At 34.6% G+C, this 23,009-nt stretch overlaps 1 protein-coding gene across 2 annotated transcripts in view; it reads left to right on the top strand.

Moving 5' to 3' along the window:
- Nucleotides 1–23,009, top strand: part of RYR3 (ryanodine receptor 3) — a 254,392-nt gene that overhangs the window by 181,669 nt on the left and 49,714 nt on the right. For both annotated transcript variants that reach the window (XM_087746608.1, XM_087746606.1), the window contains 12 exons: nt 4,032–4,147; nt 4,438–4,505; nt 5,344–5,465; nt 7,780–7,829; nt 8,539–8,599; nt 9,640–9,878; nt 10,819–10,900; nt 16,248–16,378; nt 17,760–18,080; nt 19,394–19,634; nt 20,781–20,868; nt 20,975–21,067. In XM_087746608.1, the coding sequence (XP_087602734.1) occupies nt 4,032–4,147; nt 4,438–4,505; nt 5,344–5,465; nt 7,780–7,829; nt 8,539–8,599; nt 9,640–9,878; nt 10,819–10,900; nt 16,248–16,378; nt 17,760–18,080; nt 19,394–19,634; nt 20,781–20,868; nt 20,975–21,067 (1,612 nt within the window). The remainder of the gene's footprint in view (nt 1–4,031; nt 4,148–4,437; nt 4,506–5,343; nt 5,466–7,779; nt 7,830–8,538; nt 8,600–9,639; nt 9,879–10,818; nt 10,901–16,247; nt 16,379–17,759; nt 18,081–19,393; nt 19,635–20,780; nt 20,869–20,974; nt 21,068–23,009) is intronic.

Here is a 23,009-nt window from a genome sequence, read left to right as displayed (position 1 = left end):
CAGTAAGGCAAAGTGGCTCTTTTGTGGGCATTTTGGGCATTTCATCCGTAACTTCTCAAGCAGAAGCACAGATTTAATTAGTTGTACTCTAACTTGAATTGCTATGTCTGGAAGTAAACTGGCCTGTGGAGACTTACACTGTCAATGAAATTAAAATAACTTATTATACTGTATTTTTGGCTTTATATGATGGAATTGTGAGTTACTATACTATAAGTATCATCTTTTATTGTATGTGAAACAGCTGAGCACATAGGAAACTGCGATTTTGCTGGCTTTAAGCATTTTTGTAAAGTAAACTGTATTAGTGAACAAATTTTTCTGTACATGCAGAGTCAGATCTTATTTTCATTTATTTCTGCTTTTCAAGTCTGTGTCTCTAGTGAAAGTATACACTCAGAAATTTATACAAATTAATTATTAGGATCTGCAAAATGTAACTTTGTTGGCTTCAACAATTAATAACATTTCTTAAGATAGTAGAAGACGGCTCTAAATACACATTTCTGCATCACTGCAGAGAAAAATTCCTTCCTGCCATATATGTAGGCTCTCAGCCTGAAACCAAAATGTAGGTATGCCACCAACCATTTTTTGCTTAATAATCACTTAAGAGCCATGGAATAAGAAAAGCAGGTTTCGTTCCTGCAAATGAATGGTCCTTTGAAACACCAATGGAATTGCTCAAATATTAGTTTTAATATCTCTTTGTAGCTGCATCTGTTCAGGTTAGGAAAACAATGTTTTCGGTGTTAACTGATGGGACAAGCCAACTTGAAAATGCCTGTTCAAACTCTTCTGGTGGGGTATGGGCAAAGAGTTTGCAGTAACTGTCTATATCAGGGTGAATCAAGATTATCCTCTTCTCAGTGTTTTCTTCAGATGAATATGTGCATATTTTAAGTATATATAAAATCTTTTGAGGTACTGATTGCAATTATCACATTTCCAGAGTATCATTCTTAAAAACGTTGGACTAATCATTAAAACATAGAAATTCTTTGTAACTGGAAACATATAGGCGGCACAGTGTGTGTACTTTACATATACCATCTGCCTCTGTTTTGATTTTTGTTCCTCTTTCTTTGTTGAGAACACTTTTGAAGCATTTCTGAGTGTTTATGACATACAGATAAATCTCTTGGGCCTTCTCAAGTATATGTTAGAAACAACACGGTATTTTGTTAATCATCTTTAAACCTCTACAAGTTCTTTTGATGTTGCCTTTGTTATTTAACAGAACTACTAATGTCTTTCAATATTTAGGAAAGTACATGTAATCTTTTAGCAACCATGGCTTACTATAAACTCAAAAAGAGAATATTTACAGTGATCTCACTGAAAATACAGATAAATACTTGCATTATCCTCTGTGAGAGTGAGGCAGCAGGAGATGCCTGTCAACCATACATAGCTGTTAATACATACCGAATCATTTGATTACACGTGTGATATATCAATTAATAGGAGGTCATAAAAGTATATAAACTATGACTCTTCAAAAGGATTTTTTTTTTTCAAATGAAACTGTAAGATGGGAGGTTAGAGTCCTTTTATGTTTATGTGTAAAATGGGTTTGGAACGTAGTCCTTGGTTCGCTGGTTCTGTTCCCCCAGACTACAACTGTTCCTCTCCTCTTACCCATGTTCTGACATGGTCAGGAACATACACTTTAGTATTAGATGGTTTTGTTGTTAAAATTTCTGCTGCATCAGCCTTCTCCCACAGAATTACTTTTCTCCTTGGATTCACCTCATAGCTGTTTTTCAACTGTTAGTCTAATCTTCCATTTATTCTCCCTAATTTATTGCTACACCAGTGCTAAGGAATCTCAGGACAAATGATCATTTCCTCCATACCACAACAGTGAGTCCAGCAACTTTCCTGCTTTCTTGTTCCTTTCTTGCTTTTGCCTCTGTGCCACAAACTGCCCGTTCCTCACTTCTTCCCTACTTCTGACACACTGTTCAACCCCTCTGTAGACTCTGCATCTCCTTAAGCCAGGTCATTTTCTCTAAATGAGAAAGGGAGAGTCTTCCTATCTACTACTATTTGAAGAATTTGTACAGAAGCAAATGAAGTAGTTATGGGTAACCAGAGGTTTCCCCTAATATTACTCAGTTAATTCCTCACTTGGCAAGCCAGTTAGATGTCCTGGGTGTAGGCCACCATCTATCAACTGAAAATCTCAAGTATAGTTTAGTCCTCTTAATGTTGGAATAAAGAGAATGTGAAGATGCTGCAAACTAAATAAATGTACAAGAAAACCTCAAGGAAACAAAGGAGAAAGAATTAATGACTTGTAAAAACAACTATGTTTGAAAACAGAATAAATTAAAAATCTATAGAGTTATGTGACTTCAAAAAGAAAAAGAAAAAAAAATCACTGTTCACATCCTGGATGATGAGACAGAATGTGTCCTTAGCAATTTTGTGAAATGAACCCTTAGCAATAAATTGGAGAGTTTGGCTGCCTTTCAGAGGACCTTTGATGGGCTGGAGAAATGGGCTGACAGAACTCCTGTGAGGTTGAGCAAAGGTACATGCAAAGTCCTATACCTGGGATGGAATAACTCCAGGAATAGGGAAATGGAGCCTGACAGCATCTATGCAGAAAAGCACTTTGAATTCTGCAAGTTGAACATGAATCAGGAGTGTGTCCTTGTGATGATGAAGGCTGACTGCATACTAGGTTGTATTAGTAAGTGTAGTCTGCAAGGTTGATGGAGGTGATTTTTTTTCTCCTTCCATTTTGTGATCATGAGACTGTATCAGGAGTATGTTGTTCAGGTTTTAGTTCACTACTGCTAAGGAAGACATTGACAAAAGAGTTAAGCAAGTGGAAGGCCACCAAGATGCTGTGGGGATTGGCACACATATCATGCCAGGAGAGACTCTGAGGAGAGACTAGATTTTTTTCAGTATTAAAACAGAAGGCTACAATGGGATTTTACCACTGTCTTCAACTACTTAATGCAAGGTTATAGAGATGATGAGGTCAAACACGATCTCCTCAAAAGTAACAAGTAGTTACAAGGGAAATTCCAGTTAGATACATGAAAAAATTTCACCCTTATTTTTTCACAGTGAGGGTGGCCAAACATTATAGTAGGCTCTCTACAATCATTATGAGATGTCAATCCATGAAGATACTCAGTACATTATTGGACAAGGTTCTGAGCAATCTGATCTAACTTTGGATTTGGCTTTGCTTTGAGATGGGACTTGGATCAGATGACTTTCAGAGGTTTCTTCCAATATAAATTTTTCTGTGATCCTAAAGAATTTTAGAATTTCAGTGAGGTAGGTTTCATTTGTAGCTAAAATAAAATCTAATATTTTAAATCTAGGCACAGCCAACCACACACGTTTTTATTCCTCTTTAATATTGTGCATGCACCAGTCATGACTTAGGTCATGAATTTATCTCAAAGAATAAATAATATATGCCTCTTTAGAAAGTATCACATACTGTTGAAATTTTTCAAATACTTTGAATAGTATAGTAGTTTGTTACTTGCATTTAGGTTTTCATTTAGTAGCTTAAGTCATTTTGACTTCAGTCTTTCATAAAATTCAAGGGCAAAAATGAAGATGAATAGTGAGCAATGAAATGCAGTGTAGTACTTAGAATGATTTTGTAAAGCTGTAATTGCTGACTTCCTAAACATTTGGCTCTTTAATTTGCCAGCAGTAGAAACTGAGTGGCCAGTGCATTGCTTTGTTAGTTTTGAAGGTACCATGGCTTCATTTCTGCAGTAAGATAGCTCTCTGAAGTTCTTATCCTAAAATCCATATATTTTCGATACTTTAATCCAAAGCTATTATACCTCTTAAAGAAACATGAACTGGTTTTAACATTTCTTGCTGTGTAGTTGATAACTAAGAGTTGCTGTGGAAGGTCATTTTCTCCTTCTTATGAAAATTTACCATAATTAAAAGATAATAAGGAATAGAATGCTTCATAGTACTGTCATCATTTGTACTACTGTCATCATCAGTGCTATTTGTCTTAATGCTTTCTAAAACAGGGGTCTGAATGAGTTGGAGTTGGATGCTTCATCCATGGAAAAGAGGTTTGCCTTTAAGTTTCTGAAGAAAATTTTAAAATACGTTGATTCTGCTCAAGAGTTTATTGCGCATTTGGGTAAGCTGCAGATTTTATTTTGAAAATAATTAAAATTGTTGATACTTAAATATTTGGATTGATATGTTTAAATTTATAGCAGCCACTATTTTTATTGCATTTAAGAAACTTAAATTCTGTCTTTTAATTTGCAGATTGAATTCTTGGACATCTGTAACTAGCTAAACTGTTTCTGCTATTTCATTTGTGTTTCAACAAAACTAAGTTTGCAAGGCTATATCAAAGAGCTATTGTGTTATTTATTATTAGACAACTTATTATTCATGTCTACCTTGATTGTATCCTTGCAGAAGCCATTGTAACCAGTGGAAAAACTGAAAAATCTCCACATGACCAAGAAATAAAGTTCTTTGCCAAAGTGAGTGATTTAGTATTTCAACTAATGTACATATACATTCCATTATACAGAACAGGGAAATTTATAATGTTAGACTGCTTTTCAGGTAATAGAAATATATCTTTCCCATTTTTTTCATGGTAAGTAATCAATTAAATGTTGTTAACAAATATTTGAAAATATCTTCAAGAATATTTCAATATATTTGCTAGATTCAAATACTTCAAAATATTTCAATATATCTGCTTCTACATGAGAAGGTACATAGAAATTAAAAGGCAGCTTGTTTATTACATGAAATTAAATACTCTCACTGAATATATAAATTATTTCTGAAAATTTTTGCCTTGATACATCACTGAAGTGCATAGTATCGTTTAATTAACAGGAAGAAGTATTCCTGTGCATAGTAATGTCATACACATTTGTGTACCTAATAAGAAAAATGTTGTCAATAATCAGATTTGAAGAAAGGAACATTTAGGATTTAATTTAGGATCTTAAAAAAAAAAAAAGCCCTCTCCCTTCATATCTATACTGGACAGTTATGTAAATAGAGGAGAGGAAGAGTCCTCTTAGTTCAGTGATATTTATCACTGTTGAATGTGAGAAGAGTAAGCCTGCAATATTAGATCCAAAATAGATAGATCTATGTAACTCTGTTTATTATTTACGTAACTTTTAAGTAAAATTGTAAGACTTAAGGTTTTAATTTACATGACTTTGTGTCTGAAATGAGAAAATACAACTGTTACAGAACTTCTAAAATTCTTTGAGTGAACTTTGACCAATCAGAGCATTGTTGCTACAATTACCATTGTGCTCTGTGAAAAATACATTTTGTATCTGTATTTCTTAGGTTCTTTTACCATTAGTTGATCAGTACTTTACAAATCACTGCCTCTACTTCCTGTCTTCTCCAACAAAAACACTCAGTAGCAGTGGATATGCATCAAATAAGGAAAAGGAAATGGTAGCAAGGTAAGTAGAAAATTAAGATATACACAGGAGGGTTCTATATAGATAATCAAAGGTCTCTTCTTAGATTAAAAATAATTCAAAAGCTCAGTTTCCTCAGATGGAAAGTGAATAGTTTATTCTGTATCAGAATGGCAGTGAGTGAATAGAATTGCTCATTTGAGTATTCTTTAATACATAATTAAAGAATTAAGTATATACACTAATTATATGTATTACAATATATAATTGTGGATGATAAAATCAAAAACATTAATAAATGATTCTGTGAGCAATGGAACTAATAAAACTTAGTTTCTGATGGGTTTGTGTTTCATTGTTGATGGCAGTTTCTGGTTGAAGCTTATCCCACTGATGGGTCATTTAAATGGTCTCACATTTAAATTTTCAGACATCAAAAAATGTGAAAATACCATGATGCAGCTTTTTAGGGGCAATTATGGATTCTCCCTTCTCTACAAAATTACTTCTGCCCCTGCACAAAAATTGGTGGAATTTAATAATTTTAGATATCTGTACTGTTCCAGATTTGGTTGGAATCAGCTATTTGACTCAAAGTTATTCTAGAAAACTCAATTAAAAGAGACAGTTGCCTTTTAATTTATAATGTGTTGCCTTTACAAAAATATGAATTGCATTTTTCTGCAATTAACATTTAAAAATTAATATTTAATTTGTTTTTAACGATGACTGTCATCTAATATTTTTGTTGCCAATTTTTTTCTCCCTCTTAAAGGTGTGCTGCCAGTTATTTTCTTTGGGAAGTTTTTTATCATAATCTTTCAAACTGTATTTTACTCTCATGCTTTCTTACTTTAACTGTCTTTCTCAAATTTCTTTTGCTTTCCTTCACTATGTTGACCAGAGTCGACTACTTTTTCCAACAGAGGAGTAGATATAAAATTTGAAAATAAAGGTTACTTACTCATTGTTACATAAGATCAAGCCTAGCACTGAACTTCCTAGATTCCATTCTTCAGTTTATCTTCCAAAGTATTTTTGCATTTCTCTAAATTATTGTTACCCTTTGGTTTCCATCTTCTAGGCGGATGGTAGTCCTTATATAGTAGTTGCCCATAAGAGTGAGTGTTAAGTCCCTAAAAGTCTGCTTTATGAGCTTTCAGATATATTATATACAAATGTGCAAGGTGGTCCTCCAGTAGCTGGGGAAGTCAGCTCAGATTCAGGAGGACTGAAGTTTCTCTTCATTTCATTTCATTTCATTTCATTTCATTTCATTTCATTTCATTTCATTTCATTTCATTTCATTTCATTTCATTTCATTTCAATTTCATGCTTCCTCTCTGAATACTCCTATTACTTCCCTAAAGCCAGTCCAGTCAGCTTAATAAAGGTAGAAAGACGCTTACTAGGGTTGTACAAAACACCTTTATGAAGGCACATGAACGAAGTTAGATGTCTGGCCTGCATGTCTGCTATTATAAATTCAGAAATATCTTATACTTCATTGTCCATTCTTCATTGAGAAAAGTGACTGTCAGTTATTTTCATCTTATAGGAAGTATAGTATTTCCTTACTATTGTGAAGATAATAATGACAATCTGTTGTTAGTAAGAGACCATACCAATTACTAAGGTATATTTGCTTCATTGTGTTACATCCTAATTCCGTTTGTAAAGTACAGCACAGATGATAAACAAGTCTGCTGTGTTGTCTTTGCTTTCAGAAGTTAAAGTAGTCCCTTTAATCTTTAGAGAGTTCGTAATTTTTCCTTTTTCTTAATTATCCTATTATTTTGACAGATAGGTTAGATATGCAAGTTTCTGACATACGTGCTCTTCTAGTCTGTATACATTTCAGGATTCATCTTATCAGCAGTGGATAAACACAGATTTATTTATTTACAAAGGATATCTTCACAAATAGTTTTAAATAGTATGAAGATTTGTAACCTTAATTTCTTGCAGAATGCCAAGTAAAACACTACAATGTTACTCAGTTTTTCTTGTTACCAAAAAAATTTCCTATTCAGAAATAATAGCCATAAAGAATGACTCAACCATATAATATGCCATAGTTGGAAACCACTGTAATCAAAAGAAAGTTTCCCATTTCAAGTCATCTCTCAAGTAGTAAAGCTTTGAAAATGAGAGAATTCAGAAGCTTCAAAAAGTTATTCTGCTTAAAGCAGTTATTTGACTGACTGTTATAATCATGTATGATTCAAAATACACTTTCCAGAAACTATCTTGTGTTCTCTCTTTCATATTCCTACTACCGTTTACCTCATATTCTAAATAAATCTTTAATCTTTGTCTTGTCTTGTCTTGCTCTTTCTGTTCTTTTCTACTTTAGCCTGTTCTGCAAACTAGCTGCTCTTGTTAGACATAGGATCTCACTTTTTGGTAAGTCGCTAAGAAAGATCTTGATAAAGTTGAAAATATGAAGAGTGTATAACCATTGCTTCTATTTTACCTGAAGCTTTTCACAAGCTCTAGGCAAAATTCCATAAAATGATACATAAACTTCCAGTACAATTAGTGAGTCCATTGAACATGGCTCTGAAGCTAACAGTTTATTTACTAACAGAATATGTAAAGTGTTGGAGCAGGAAGAAATAGCAGCTTCTAGGATTTTCAGACACCTTTAAAAAAAATTTCATGCCTTTGCAGTTACTTTTAGCTTTTCCAAAGTCATCTTACACTAATTGTTTTGATTTATGTCATCCAGCTGTTGAATCCAATAGATTAATTTCTCAATAGGTTAGGGGATGTAGGCAAAAATAACATACCTTTTTCAAAGGTATTGGTAATAAAATGATAAAAGAAATGTAGGTACTACAAGATACAAAGTTCGGAATGTTGCAGGGCCAAGTGATGAAAATGAGGCATAAGTAGACACTAGTTATTCTGTTTAGTTCTTGTATGGAAATGGACTTAAGAAATTGAAAGTTAGTTCTAGAACCAGACCTAACTCTTCCGCCAGTGACCTAATGTGGGAGACTTATGTCATGTCTTGTTTAACCTGTGCGTCTCCAATAATGACATTTTGGATCATTAGATTATTCTGCATTTTCTATACTATTGTGCTCTCATAGTATCTCTTTCTAACCAGGTAGTGATTCTGCTACAATGGTGAACTGCCTGCACATCTTAGCTCAGTCTCTTGACACACGGTAAGTTTGCAACATTTATACCAACTACAAACTATGTAGGTGTTGCAGAGCTTTTCAGGAGCAGTTGGATTGTTTCTGTATTTTTTTTATTCCTTATTTGTAAGTAGTGATATTAGCAGTATCAATAATTCAGATATTGACCGCCATATTAGCAGATTTCATCTAAAGGGTTTCATCTACATTTTTCTGTTCAATGCCTGTCATTAAAACATTAAAAACTTTTGTCACCCTGCCCAAGGGCATTTGAAGACTTTATTGGGAGATATAAATGGCATAAACTTTGGGACTGCAAGTATTGATACCTGTAGATATTGAGACAGTTTAGTGTCTATTGGAAAATCTGGCATTAGAAGTATGCAAAATGTATTAATATATGGGCATAGTTACATTTGCTAACTTTTACTGTCTACCATTGAAATGCTTATGTAGATTAAAACACAGTCCAGGATAGTTTTCTAATTTGAGCTGTTTTCTGGCCTGGTTACGTTATGCAGCAGCCTGACAATGAACTCACTGTGAATAAGAACACTGGAAAGCTTCATTAAGGGGTTGGAGTGCACAAAATATTAAGGAATGGCACTGTGATGCTGGTATTGCAGTTGCATTTTCTAGTTTTAGGCTGCTTTGAAGATAAGTAAGCATGTATCCTGACTTGAATACGTAGTTACTGTCGCTCCCATAAAAATTTAGGGATTAAGAGTTCTTATTCTTGAGCATATTATACGGAGGAGCTTTCTCACCACCTATGACATTCACTGAGAAGGCATTATATTATTTGAAAGCAGATCACAAAAACTGGAAAGACAGACTAAGGAAGCAAGTTCTTTGTTGCCATTATTTTATATTAAATACTCCAAGCTATTTGTTGCTTATACTGCTCTGTGTAGATGTAACTGTCCTTTTCAGTTCATAATGTAAAGTTCACTGATACATCTGTGTATCATGAGAGACTGATAGAATGTAACTAACATGTACATATATATCTATACAACTACTAAAGATCAATGCAAAGTTAATATTTTTCCCCTACTATTTTTCAGAACTGTTATGAAATCAGGATCTGAGCTTGTTAAAGCTGGATTGCGTGCCTTTTTTGAAAATGCAGCTGAAGACCTGGAAAAAACTTCAGAAAATCTTAAACTTGGAAAATTTACCCATTCACGAACACAAATCAAAGGTGTTTCACAGAATATCAATTATACTACGGTAGCATTGTTACCGATCTTGACATCAATTTTTGAACATATTTCACAATATCAGTTTGGAATTGATTTACTATGTAAGTCTTCTATTTTATTTTTGAAGTTTACTGTGTTATAATAATACAAATGCTTTTTAGTAATGATTGCATGGATTCAAAGGATGAAATTCTGTTTTCAGTAACACACACTTTCCAGCATTAAATCTGAAATTAGCTGCATAGTACCCTATTTCTGTTACATGTTTGAAAATAATACTCAGTAAGTTTCAAGTTAATTATGTACAATATTTCTCCAAATATTGAGAGAGAGAAATTAAAATTTCCCCTTAAATACTCTCTTACCAACTGTGTGGATGAGACTAGTTTCCTATAGAAAATTAAATTATGCTTATTTTTGTTACGTATTTTAATGTTATTAGGTTAAAGGAGATAACTCATTATTAATTTCTTGTGGCTTTTTTCTTACATCTGAAAACCGCTTTATTTATTTTAAAATAAATTTTCCTTATTTTTAGCATCTTTTAGTTTAAAATTACTGAAATGCCTCCTTGAGATTCAGCAATATGCTGTTCCAAAATTTTGTATATATTTGGGTGATCATAGTTTCAAAGCAGAAGGTAATTAAAAGACTGATAGCCATGAAAAGACTTTCTTTAAAAAGCTGGGGAGCCTTCAGGTCATGTTCCTGGAGGTTAGACACACCAACTGATGTGTTTTAGCTTAAAATTATACTCTGCAAGTGTGATAACCTGCAATATGTTATTAGCAAGTATCTGCTGGCCTCTTGGAATTGTCTGATGATCTGTTAGGTTTTGGAATGAAGGTAGATGACAAACCAGGTATCAGAGAAATTGAAGATAAATAACACATGTGCAGTATTGACAGCCTAGAATCTTCAGTGATACATATGCTAAAAGTTTTAGACACCATTTGTCAGATTGCTTAAAACACGTGTAATATTTGGAAAGTAGTCTTTAGTTGAATAAATGCTGATAATCTGCTTCTTATTTTCCTCTAGTGGGTGATGTACAAGTTTCATGTTACAGAATTCTTTCTAGCCTCTATTCCCTTGGGACTGGGAAGAACATCTATGTTGAAAGGTATTGAGTGAAAAACTCAGCATGTAAAATTTTCTCCTCTTTAGGAGTGTGTTGTTTAGGTAATAAAGCAGTTTGAATGAAAGGTGAATCTGAAACAGTGTGAGCATATTTAAAATACACTTCAATTGAAATGGAGTTGCCTATATCTTAGAGTTCAATTCCACACAAAAAAACCCAACCCAAGACTAAATAAAAACACACAATTCATCCTGCATATGGCAGTGTATCTGCAGGGAGGTTATTTTTCCCATAGGGAAAGCTAAATTTTTCGATGGGTTGCCATTAAGGTTCCCAAAGTTTGGCTACTGCATGTTGCTGTGATAAGTAGGCTGAGTACTAAGTAGGCTGTGTCTGTCTCATACCTAAGTCTATGCAGAGTTCTCAAAATAGTTGTCCTGAGCATAAAATCCTGAGCATATGTAGAGCATTCTGACAGCCTTCAACTCTACAAAGGAAACCACTTTACCAGTTAATTGCATTTTAAAAAGAGTAGGATCTACAGTTCCTTTAAGGAATCTAGCTGCTATGATATGTTCCAAGCCCTGGCTTTTAGATCCTCTTCCATTAAAAGATGCTCAAATCCATATCTGCTACTTCAGAAAAGAGAACCCTAATTGTTGGTCTGTCTATCACAAGACAGGAGCCAAGGTAATCATAACACTTCCTTATGCTTCTGAAGGCTGTAGGTTAGGCACTTTTCATGATCTTTCTTATAATGAGAAGTTTAAGATCCAGAGGGCCTGAGAGACTAAACTGGAAGAAATACAACTCTGTAGTCTGGTTAGGAGACGCTTTGCCTAGTATGAGGAATTCCGGTCTCGACTGCCTTCCTTCCAGAGTTTGTTCAGTAATTCTTCCATGCAAAATGCAAGAGCAGTCTGGTGGACAGACTGCCTCTTTCCTCCCACTGTGCATGCATGTTCACACGTGCACAAGCTCATTCTTGTGTATGTCCATATTCAATCATTTATACATCCATCACTAAATTACAAAGCTATACTCTTTCTTCTCTTTCTGGGCTTGAAAATATTAAATACTCTTTGACACAGATCTGATAGGCAAAACAGAAAGTGCCTTGTGATTGTGTTTGAGTTGCCTTTCGATGAGAAGAGCTCATAGCACAAGCCTCCACTTGATTGGCAAGAGCTATAAGCACTGGACAGTTACATTAAACGTTGATGTTACCAGCATCACCTTTTCCTACTGCAGTTGTCTTCTTAGAAGGGAAGAGTGATCAGATCAGATATATCCAAGGAAATGAATTCGTCTCCTAAGGCTGTGTGAGAGGTTTCCAACTGTGTATTTCATTTAGTTTGGTTTCAATAGACTCACTGAGGCTCTTAAATTAAGGCTGTAGGCAGACATCAGTGTCTAGGTGGGAGGCAGGATTTTAAACACACTGCTCAGTATTTCAGCAAAACTTAAAAGTGAATGATTGAGCTGACTTGAACAGTTATTCAAGTTAAACAATGCTCAGATTTAGGATCAAAGTGCAGTTTTTCTCCTAGTGAATTTTGGCAGGGACATTAAGAAGTTTTACCTTCCATTGCAGGACCTGTCATAGTTCACTTTTCATAGGTGAGTATCACTTTTCATGGTTGAAATAGTTCAGGTGATTCTACAAGACTCCTGGCTGCTGGGGCTCAGAACTAATAATAAGTTGGATTGCTGCTGCTGCCTTGTTGTGACGAACTTCCACTGACAAGGGTTTTATCCTTTGTAGAAAGAGTGTTTAGCTTGTTTAGGATGTTGGAGATGTTTCCGATTTCTCTGTGGACCTTTCTTCTCTAAATGTCTCTGTGGTTCATAAATGTTGAGAACTGGATGCAAAATGCAGTAGTCCTTGACTACTTTGAGCCTAATGCTCTACTGGCAAGTGTAGTATTATTGCTATAGGCATTCTGACCATGAATTCTATACTCAGGTACCCATTTCTTTTCATTCACTGCATCAGAAATTTAGGTCCTAAATTTGGAGTTGAAAACTCCCTTTTCTTACCCAGTACCCAAAAGTTGTATCTCCCTTTATGGTGTCTTGGTCTTTGCCTGGTTAGTTTATAGCAACACACTTCCAAATGATTTTTAACACAAATGATGAAATATCTCTGTCAATAATAAGAAATACAAACTTCTGCATAAGTTAAGAAATTATAGCAGTTTTTTAAATGTATGTAATTAAATATGACAAAATTAACTGCTGTATTCAGTCATGCATACATATCCAGATTGTTCAGTTTAAGACTTCAATTTAACCTGTTAGTGGCTTCTCAAAATGAAGACTGCCAAAGATGCGAGAAAGTCTGTTGTAACAATGGCATAATAGGAAATGCTTGTTCATTACTACCATCAGTTGGTGGTCTTTTATCTTGCTTTGGGTTTTCAAGGTCTAGATTGATTTGATTACATTTCAAGTGTTTTCCACTTCCTCCAAGACTTGCACATCAGCCTCTGACAGTTCTTCCTCGTTCTTGGGAGCAAATGTTTCCAGTTAGTTGTCTTCCTAAAATATTGTCTAAAGGATTAATTTGGCTTTTCTTTAAGTACCTTTTACTCCATTAATTCTATTGAACCACTCAGTTCCCTGAGTGATTTATTTTACATTATTTGCTTTTTATGTCATTGACTATCTGCTCTGAAATTCTTTTTAACTTTTCTAATTTCTGTCCTGCAAAATTATAGTCTTTCCCTTGGTTTCTTGTATTTAGAACTTCCATATGACAGAAGATATCTGTGTACTTAGAGTAATTTTCTTAGCCTTGTTGTATAATTGTTCACCTTCTTTTGGCTTCTTGGTATCCTCCTTTCATATAGAAAGATGGGTATGCGTTGTGACATTGTCATGCATGCAATTAAATAGCCTCAATGCATTTGATCTTAGTCTTTTCAAATTACTTTTAAATATGTGTTTGTGTACATATATATACACACACACCGAGTTTTTCCTTTTTGATCCAACAGAATGCAAAGATGTAATAAAGTTTCCTTTTTAGGAAAATTTGTGAGATCTCCTATATATATAATATTGCATCTTTCATTACAATTTAAATTGGAAGAGAACATTGTTGTGCTCTAAAATATAGTAGGAATTCTAATATTATCAACAATTTGCTTTTAATGAAATATTCTGTGGTTGCTAACTGTGATACTAATATATCATGTATTCTGTTGCAAAATGTACACTATATGGATGGTCAGAATGTAAGGAAAATGACATAGTGATATGGGTGGAGCACATAGTTTCTTTTCTTAATTATGTAGTAATTGATTTCTGCATTTTCCATTTTTTTTGATGGCAGTGAAACAACAGTAAACTGTAGTAATTCTGTGCAGAGAACGAATGACCATTCACCCTTGAAATAGAATAATATTTCAAGGTCCTGCACCTGGGTCGGGGCAATCCTTGGTATCAGTACAGGCTGGGGGATGAAGGGGTTGAGAGCAGCCCTGAGGAGAAGGACTTGGGGGTACTGATAGATGAAAAGCTGGACATGAGCTGGCAATGTGCTCTTGCAGCCCAGAAAGCCAACCGTATCCTGCCCTGCATCAAAAGAAGTGTAGCCAGCAGGTCGAGGGAGGTGATTCTGCCCCTCTGCTCTGCTCTGGTGAGAACCCACCTGGAGTACTGCATCCAGCTCTGGGGTCCTCAGCACAGGAAGGACATGGACCTGTTGAAGCGGGTCCAGAGGAGGGCCACAAAAATGATCGGAGCGATGGAACTCCTCTGCTATGAGGAAAGGCTGAGAGAGCTGGGCTTGTTCAGCCTGGAGAAGAGAAGGCTGTGGGGAGACCTTATTGCAGCCTTTCAATACTTAAAGGGGGCCTACAAGAAAGATGGGGACAGTCTTTTTAATAAGGCCTGCTGCGACAGGACAAGGGCTAATGGTTTTAAACTAAAAAAGGGTAGATTTAGACTAGAAAAAAAATTTCACTATGTGGGTGGTGAAGCACTGGAACAGGTTGCCCAGAGAGGTGGTAGATGCTCCATCCTTGGAAACATTCCAGGACAGGCTGGATGGGGCTCTGAGCAGCCTGATCTAGTTGAAGATGTCCCTGCCAATTGCAGGGGGGTTGGACTAGATGATCTTTAAAGGTCCCTTCCATCTCAAAGCATTCTGTGATTCTATGATTCTATATTATGTGAATCATGTTACATGAAATACCCAAGTGAACAAAAATCCTTTTTTATAATGTTTTTCACTGTAAGGCCATTGCTTTTGCTAATTTCTTTTGTTTCTCCTGCAACAAAAGAAGTTGGAGGATATATAGTTGCATAGGAGAGGTGTTCCATCCCTCTGATCAATTTTTTTGGCCCTCCTCTGGACCCTCTCCAACAGGTCCATGCCCATTCCAACAAAAACGTGGAGCTTCAAAGGATGAAAGGTGTGTGCTATCTTTATCCAATATGTATGTCAAGTGTAACAAAATCTGTAAGGCATCTTGTATAAACAGTGCTTCAGAACTTCAAAAGGGTACCTTAGCTTTAGTTTTAAGCCAATGTGAGTCTGGACTTATGCTGAAAAGGACTGTCTCAGCATCTCTTACACCTTCATCTGTACATTTCCACCCCTTTCTTTTTTTCCGGTAAATAGTGTTTATGCAGCCAGATGATGAGCATCTTGTGTTGCTGTTGGTTTGGCTTCGTTAGTTTTGTTTTCATGGTGAGGTTTATTTTTAGGTGGACCAGTTCCTTCATCCAGCTTATCAAGATGCTATCTAGTGCTAGCACAGAACAGAAAAATAGGAACATGGGAAGGTTGTGTGGGGGAATGCAGAATTGCCCCTTTCAGAACACACCACAGAATGCTATAAAGTCATGAAATTAGTCTTTCATAAGTAGCAGTAGTGTTTCTCATCATTTGACTATGTAAATAGTATAATGTGTGAAGCAAAAGAAATATATATATATACAGAAAAGAAGTGAAATCTTGAAAAAGGATATGACTGCCAAAACAAATTCCTATTGATTATATGCATTTGCTCCTTGTTTAAGCAAACTGAAGGTATAATAAGAATATGCAGTTACTAATCTATTCTTTGTGCATATTCTAGACATGTTTTCTATAGTTTGTAGTCGCACAGTTGCACTGTGGAGCAGTTTACCTTTAATATACAATACGTGGTGGAGGTTGGTTTTTTTAAGAACTGTGTTTATTATACCACTGTAATTTACAGTAATTTTGTTCATGTGAGAAATACAATTTTTCAAAATTGTCAAATAGTTCCTAATGTATTAAAAAGATAAACTAAATCAGCAGTAAATGTTAATGCTGCTTTGTTATGCCTGCTAGACATTGAAAGCCTAGTGAAAGACTTCCTCTCAGGTAACTTTTAGTGTCTCTCATATACAGGCAGCGTCCTGCACTTGGTGAGTGCTTAGCATCTCTTGCAGCAGCCATTCCAGTAGCGTTCCTTGAACCTTCTCTCAACCATTACAACCCATTGTCTGTCTTCAACACAAAAAGTGCAAGAGAAAGAGCAAGTAAGTACTGTTCCTCATGCGAAAAAAAAAAAAGAAAAAAGAAAGGTGTTTGCTCCTCTCCAACTACTAGTAATAGGAAGAAATTATAATAATGGAAAAACCCCAGATGTATGCCCCAGTAGAGAACTCCCTACTATTGCTCTTTCATTACTTGTCATTTTAGTCTTGGTCTTCTTTGTTGAGACTGTGTTAACATTGTTCCCTTTCTCCTAGCACATTTGGGTATTTTTCTGAACATGATGTTTGAATTATTTTCTGAAGCTGCATGCTGTAATATTTGAAGCTTACTTGAAGATCATATCTACATTACAAAAATTTTTAACAAATTGTACAGTTGTGTTCTTACTAGCAATATGCAAAAGGTGTAATATCTTATTTATGTGAACAGGAAAATTATCTATATTTTTTTGTTGTCTTACCAGTACTCCAATGCAGTTTGGTATAGGGAACTCCTGACAGAATATGACTTTGATTCCATGAAACCTTAATCAAAGGAGCATGAGTCCTTCTACAAAGATTTTCTTTGCTTGCTTCTCTTCCGACTTACTCTTGATAGACTCTCCTATCTTAAAGTATTTCAGTATTTTCCTCATTGATCTGTGTAAGAGTCATTACCTGCCAAAACCATTCTTCCTTTAAACAAACAAACAAACAAAAATGTAGGTAGATTGATTCCATATGCTTCATGAGTTTTTCCATATAAAAGCAGTTATGGAAAAGCTTGTGCTAGCCCATCCTTCCTGTCAGCTCTACTTTATAGAAGCAGCACTGGTGGAAGAATTTTGCTAGAGTGACTGGCATTAGATTATGATGAGTTGTTAATTGCTGAATAAGCACCCTTCAGTTTCTAATACAATCATCTGACAACTGAAATTCTTTCCTGGCATTTTTGTTGGGAGATAGATGTGCAGCGTTCCTGAACTAGGTACAGTTTAATTTTAATCTCACCCATAATTATGAACTGTTTGTTTCCTTTTCCCTGAGGTGGATTTAATCTTTTGCAAATTGACGTGGAAGTTGTGAATGATTATGGAAACAATGGTTAGAATTTATCCAATATTGATAAAAGCTCTGTTCTGCACTTTAACATAGCTGGGCTGCTCACCAGATAATTGCAGGACACCTTATGGTAAAGCCATAGCTTTATGGTAGCTATTGTCTACATCAGTGCTATATGCACATAATCAGAAAGACATAATTTGTGAAATGAGAGACCCGTGTATACCCCAAAGTCTTACTATAGTTATGTCTGCCCAAGATGGTGACAGAAAAAAAACGTGAGTGACAATGTTATTTGTATTGAGGGTCTAAACATAGATGAACATAGATGTTCTCTTTTATTTTGTTAATTAATCTTTTGCTTTTCTACCCTTACTTGCAGTTTTAGGTATGCCTGATAGAGTAGAAGAGATGTGTCCAGAGATCCCTCAGTTGGATGGACTAATAAAGGAAATTAATGATTTAGCAGAGTCTGGAGCAAGGTATACTGAAATGCCTCATGTAATTGAGGTTATCTTACCCATGCTATGCAACTATTTGTCCTACTGGTGGGAAAAAGGGTCTGAGAGTGTTCCTCAAAGTGCTGGGCCTTGCTGTACAATGGTAACATCTGAGCATCTGAGCGTCATTCTTGGAAACATTCTGAAAATCATTAACAACAATCTGGGAATAGATGAAGCATCTTGGATGAAAAGAATTGCAGGTACCGTAAATATTTTTAAAGAGTAATTGTACCTAATAATATTTCATTACTTTGCTACACTTTAACATGTTTCCCAGTGATATAATAAATTGTAATTAAAAACAGCAGGAAAGAAAGATAAAGAGTAGATAAGTGACAGTAAGAGAAAGATATTTTCATTTTAAAAAAAAATTTATTATTATTTTTATCCATGCATTGTAGCATCACTGTATGCATATACAACATAATGGATTATATTCTATACAACATAATGTAAGAGCCTTAGCATTTAATTGGAGTTGTGAATTCTTGATCTTCAGGACACCTAAGAACTGAGTATAGCAGTAGAGGGTATAAGTCCTCTGAATTCTGTTCATGAAATATCAGGACAAAAGGGAAAGAAAGTGTATATGGTGAAATAATCCCAGGAGTAACCCGGGTTCATAATTAGTTGCTTTGCCTGAGCTAAAGATTTCTCAAAATGTCCTGTAACATTTAGTAGCTAGCTAGCTAGCTAAAGAAATTTACTGTATCCAAATTTTATCATTCATCTTTAACAGTGTAAGAGTATAATATGCAATGAAGTGGTTCAAGAAAATCTACGTAAAGGTAATAGCTTCCTGCTAAATTTTAATGCCCCATTGGTACTGGGTTTTCAGTACTATTTTAAATACTGGAAGGTCTTTAGTAATAATAATGATTCCATTAAAATTTATTAAGAAGTTTGCTGCTTAATTGTAGAGACCACTGCTTGCAGTTTTGTAGTGGCTGGTTATTTACATAAGGAGATAATGTACTAGTGTGGTTCTTGCAAGGATTTTTGACTCAGGTGGTCTGCATTTTATTACTAATGCTTGTACAAAATAGATCTATGATCTTGAACTAGTCATTCATTCTCTGCATTTTAGTTTGCCCAAGGCAAAAGAGGTAAAGGAATTCTTCCAGAACACTGTCTCCTGACTATTTTCTGACATTGTATACTAAAAAAACCACAGATGAAAAAAAACGCACCAGTATTTTTGTGAGGAGTTTGTGTCTCAATCCCTACTTTGTTCAGGTTCTAGAGACATGTGACTTGCCAAAACCATGGTAGTCTAATTGACATAAGACTGAAATATTTATAATCTGAATTCCCAGTAACTAATTTTTAGTCTCTCAATACACACAACTGTTACAAAGCTATATTCATAGTTTTATTAATAATTTTATGATGCTCCAGAAATATATGAAGCACTATGACCTTTATGTTTTCTAGAATTGCAGAGTTCATATTAATACGATCAAAAACATCAATTGTGCATTAATCATAGGATTATCTATATTTTTATGTATAGTTTATGCTCAACCCATCATCAGCAAAGCTAGGCCTGATCTGCTCAAAACTCACTTTATTCCAACTCTGGAGAAATTGAAGAAGAAAGCTATAAAGATTGTGATGGAAGAGGAGCAACTGAGAGCAGATAGTAAAACTGACACCCAAGAAGCTGAGCTACTCATTCTCGATGAGTTTGCTGTTCTTTGTAGAGACCTTTATGCCTTCTATCCAATGTTGATACGTTATGTAGACAACAACAGGTAAGTAAAAACTAATAATTAAACTCATATTTATTAGTTAATCTACTGGAGTCCATGATCAGATAATCAGAAAGAACACAATGCATTTAATGTTATGCTGAGAATCAAATCCTGAGTATTTCAAGATTCTTAACTTATAGAATGATTTACCTTTACTTCACACCTTTTTCTCACATGCATTTGGCTTATTTGGTTGTATTGTAACTGCACAATTATTGAGAACGCATATACTGACCAGACTTGTTATATATGCTACAGCAGCCCAATGACATTAGAAATGAATATGCCTTTCAAAAACTAAAAATGGCTAAAACCTGAACTGTTAATGAAGGGTTGAAAAACTACACTGAGAATTATTTGCTTTTTCTAGATGAACTCAAGGCTTTACTATGTCAGACCTTATTGGCAAAGAAACACATAAAATTTTTAAAAAACATAGATTTAGCTGGGCTGTGGAGAAATCCAACTAGAAAGATAGAGTTAATAAGTATAAATAATGTAATAATTCTGTCCATGTCTGCTGTGAGATGCCCACTTTATGTATGGTCATATTAATGCATTTTAATTTAGAGATATTTAAGAGGGGTGCATCTGTTAGTACATTTGCCCAAGTTTTCTGAGCATCCTTGTGCAGACAGACCCAGACAGAAGTTGTATTAGTTCCTGGATTACAAAAATAAACCAACCGAAGTAGTCAGCCCTTACAGCTCTATCCACTGATTAATCTCCGTGTACTCTTCCTCCTCTCCCCATTATAGTGTTCTCTTTTGGATCAACACAAAGTTTTGATAACAAAGTTTCATTATGGAAAAAAAAGAAGACAGAGAGAGCAGAAAGAGTTTTGCTTTTCAGCCAGGTCTGTTTTCTAGTCTGGTTCACAGAATAGGCACAAAAACATGTGTTGGCACCATGGGGAGGAGCAGCAGGCAGAAATAAGTAGCCAAGAATTAGGAATTTTGTTGGAGACAAGTTAAACTACCATGAAAAATGGTCTCTCTAACCATGGTCACGGAAAATTGAAGTGATTCTCATTAAGTTCCAAGATTAATTATACAAATGTAACCTGATCTATTAAATAAAGATTGTTATATTCAGTTATCTTATTTTAAATGTCTTATTTTAAATTTCTCTTGTTTTTGTAATTAGAGCCAACTGGCTAAAAAAACCAGATGCAGATTCTGATGAACTCTTTCGAATGGTAGCTGAAGTTTTTATCCTGTGGTGTAAATCACATGTAAGATAAGATGTATACTTTTTCTTCCATTTCATTCTGTCTTTAAATATGAATGTGGTACATGCAGATGAATTAACTTTCCGCTGATTTTTTTTTTCATCTTTAGAATTTCAAAAGAGAAGAACAAAATTTTGTGATTCAGAATGAAATCAACAATTTGGCATTTTTAACAGGAGACACCAAGAGCAAGATGTCTAAAGTAAGTTAATAAAAATTTGTGGATCAGTTAAATCTTCAGCATCTGTTTAGTATGTAATAAGGCTCTGAAAAATCTACTCAGATTGTAGCTGCTGTGCTGGTAGAAGACACAAAATATAGTTTTGCTTCTTGATGATAGACTTGGCAACTACTATGCAAAATATAGGCTATGTACCTTAGAGTTACTCATTAAATGTCTGCTAAGTAGTCAAAGACATAAGATTAAAATAAAGGTCTTGATTTGAAAAAGTTACACATGTAAGAGAATATGGGTTGTAACATATTATATGGGTTGTCAATCTTTCAGGAAGAAAAAAAAAAAGGTAGACTATTTTATAAAAGCAAGTGAAGAAACATTGGTTTCCAGATCTTGTTCTTGTGAACATCCATCAGTATTGTTCTGTCAACACTGATGGAGGAATGCTGTCTTTGCATATACCTCTTTATTCATACATATAGCGTGCCACATGTGCACTGTTTTTCTTGTTTCTTATTAATGACTACATTCATTTCTTTTTTGCTCATTTTCAATATGACAAGATGCTGACATGATGGCTGGAAAGTACATTTATTACCTGTATAATAGAGAAAATGCATGTTGTCAAGGTAAAAAAAGCCGCTTTGACGTTAGCTGAGGAAGATTGCCTTACTCAACTAAAGCCAGTTGAAGTCTAATTCCAAATTAGTGTTGGTAAATGCAGCAAAGAACTCTTCGTTTTATTCATATTTGTCATGTGTTTGGAGTAATCCTATTTTGCAAGTGTACCACCAGAGAAGTGGTGGGTTTACTGTTTTGTATTTCACTATATTTTGATTGTCTGTGACCTAGCTACTGTAAGTCCAACTTCAGACAATAGAGAGTCTGATAAAATGTGCCATTACATTTCTTAATTCTCTTGAAAAATGTTTGCTGCTTTTCTATTATAACTTTTTAAGTTCTGAAATTTGGTTAAGCCAAACCCTGATATTGGAAACTTTACAAGCAAAAATAACAGATTTTCTGCTCATCATTAGTTAATGACTGGCACTGAACAGCAATTCAAACTATATAGAGAATTCTGTATTTGGAGAAAAGGAAATTTTCAATGTGTGTTCTTGTTTTCAAGATGCAGCTCCTTGAAATTGTGTGATAGAATTGAAATGTTTGTATTATCCTCATTAGTGAGACGAGTACTGGGCACAGTCCAGGCTATTTAATGATCAATTGGACAATAACAGAGCCTAACACATAGCTCTGTACTTTTGTAATATGGCAATCACTATACATACATTTAATACGTATAGTTCAACATTTATATGTTAGAGTTGGCCTAAGGAGCCAAGAATTAGGTGTACTTTTTTTTAAAACATGATAGATTAGAATCAGGTGATTCATATTTAATCTAAATTGTGTCTCACTACTACAGTATTGATAATAGGATAATATGATGTAAACTGTTAATGTCGTATTATTTTAGTCAGTCTGGCATGGCAGGAATGACAAAACAAATCTTTACAAAATAAAGAACAGGTATCCCTCGTACTGCTCCAATTTGGATAAAATCACAGGAATTTAACATCGACAATCTGTATGTCCCAAGTTTGAAAGAGTTTGGTTTTGAGATCACATTTTCAAATGTTGGTTGTGTATATTTAAATATACAGATATATTATGTATAAATACTTGTATAAATATATTTATACATAACAGGGATGTAGATGCATACGTAAATGTGCTTTTCTTCATATGAGTATACAGTACAGGGAGATTATAATTTTTATATGCATACAATTTTTTTGCAAGCATATTAATATCAAATAATAGCATTCAAGGACACTGTGCATGGTTATTGTTAATATAGGAAGAAATAAAAGGTTGTGTTTTTCATGACTGAATATTTTATTCATATGGTACCATGTCTGCAGGAGTGATTGCAGAACAGCTGATCATTTAGATAGGCAGT

The sequence above is a fragment of the Nipponia nippon genome, unplaced genomic scaffold (genome assembly GCF_047370975.1).
Source record: "Nipponia nippon isolate SJK-2023a ecotype South Korea unplaced genomic scaffold, ASM4737097v1 scaffold_10, whole genome shotgun sequence".
Taxonomy (NCBI): domain Eukaryota; kingdom Metazoa; phylum Chordata; class Aves; order Pelecaniformes; family Threskiornithidae; genus Nipponia; species Nipponia nippon.
This window is presented reverse-complemented; position numbering and strand designations above follow the sequence as displayed.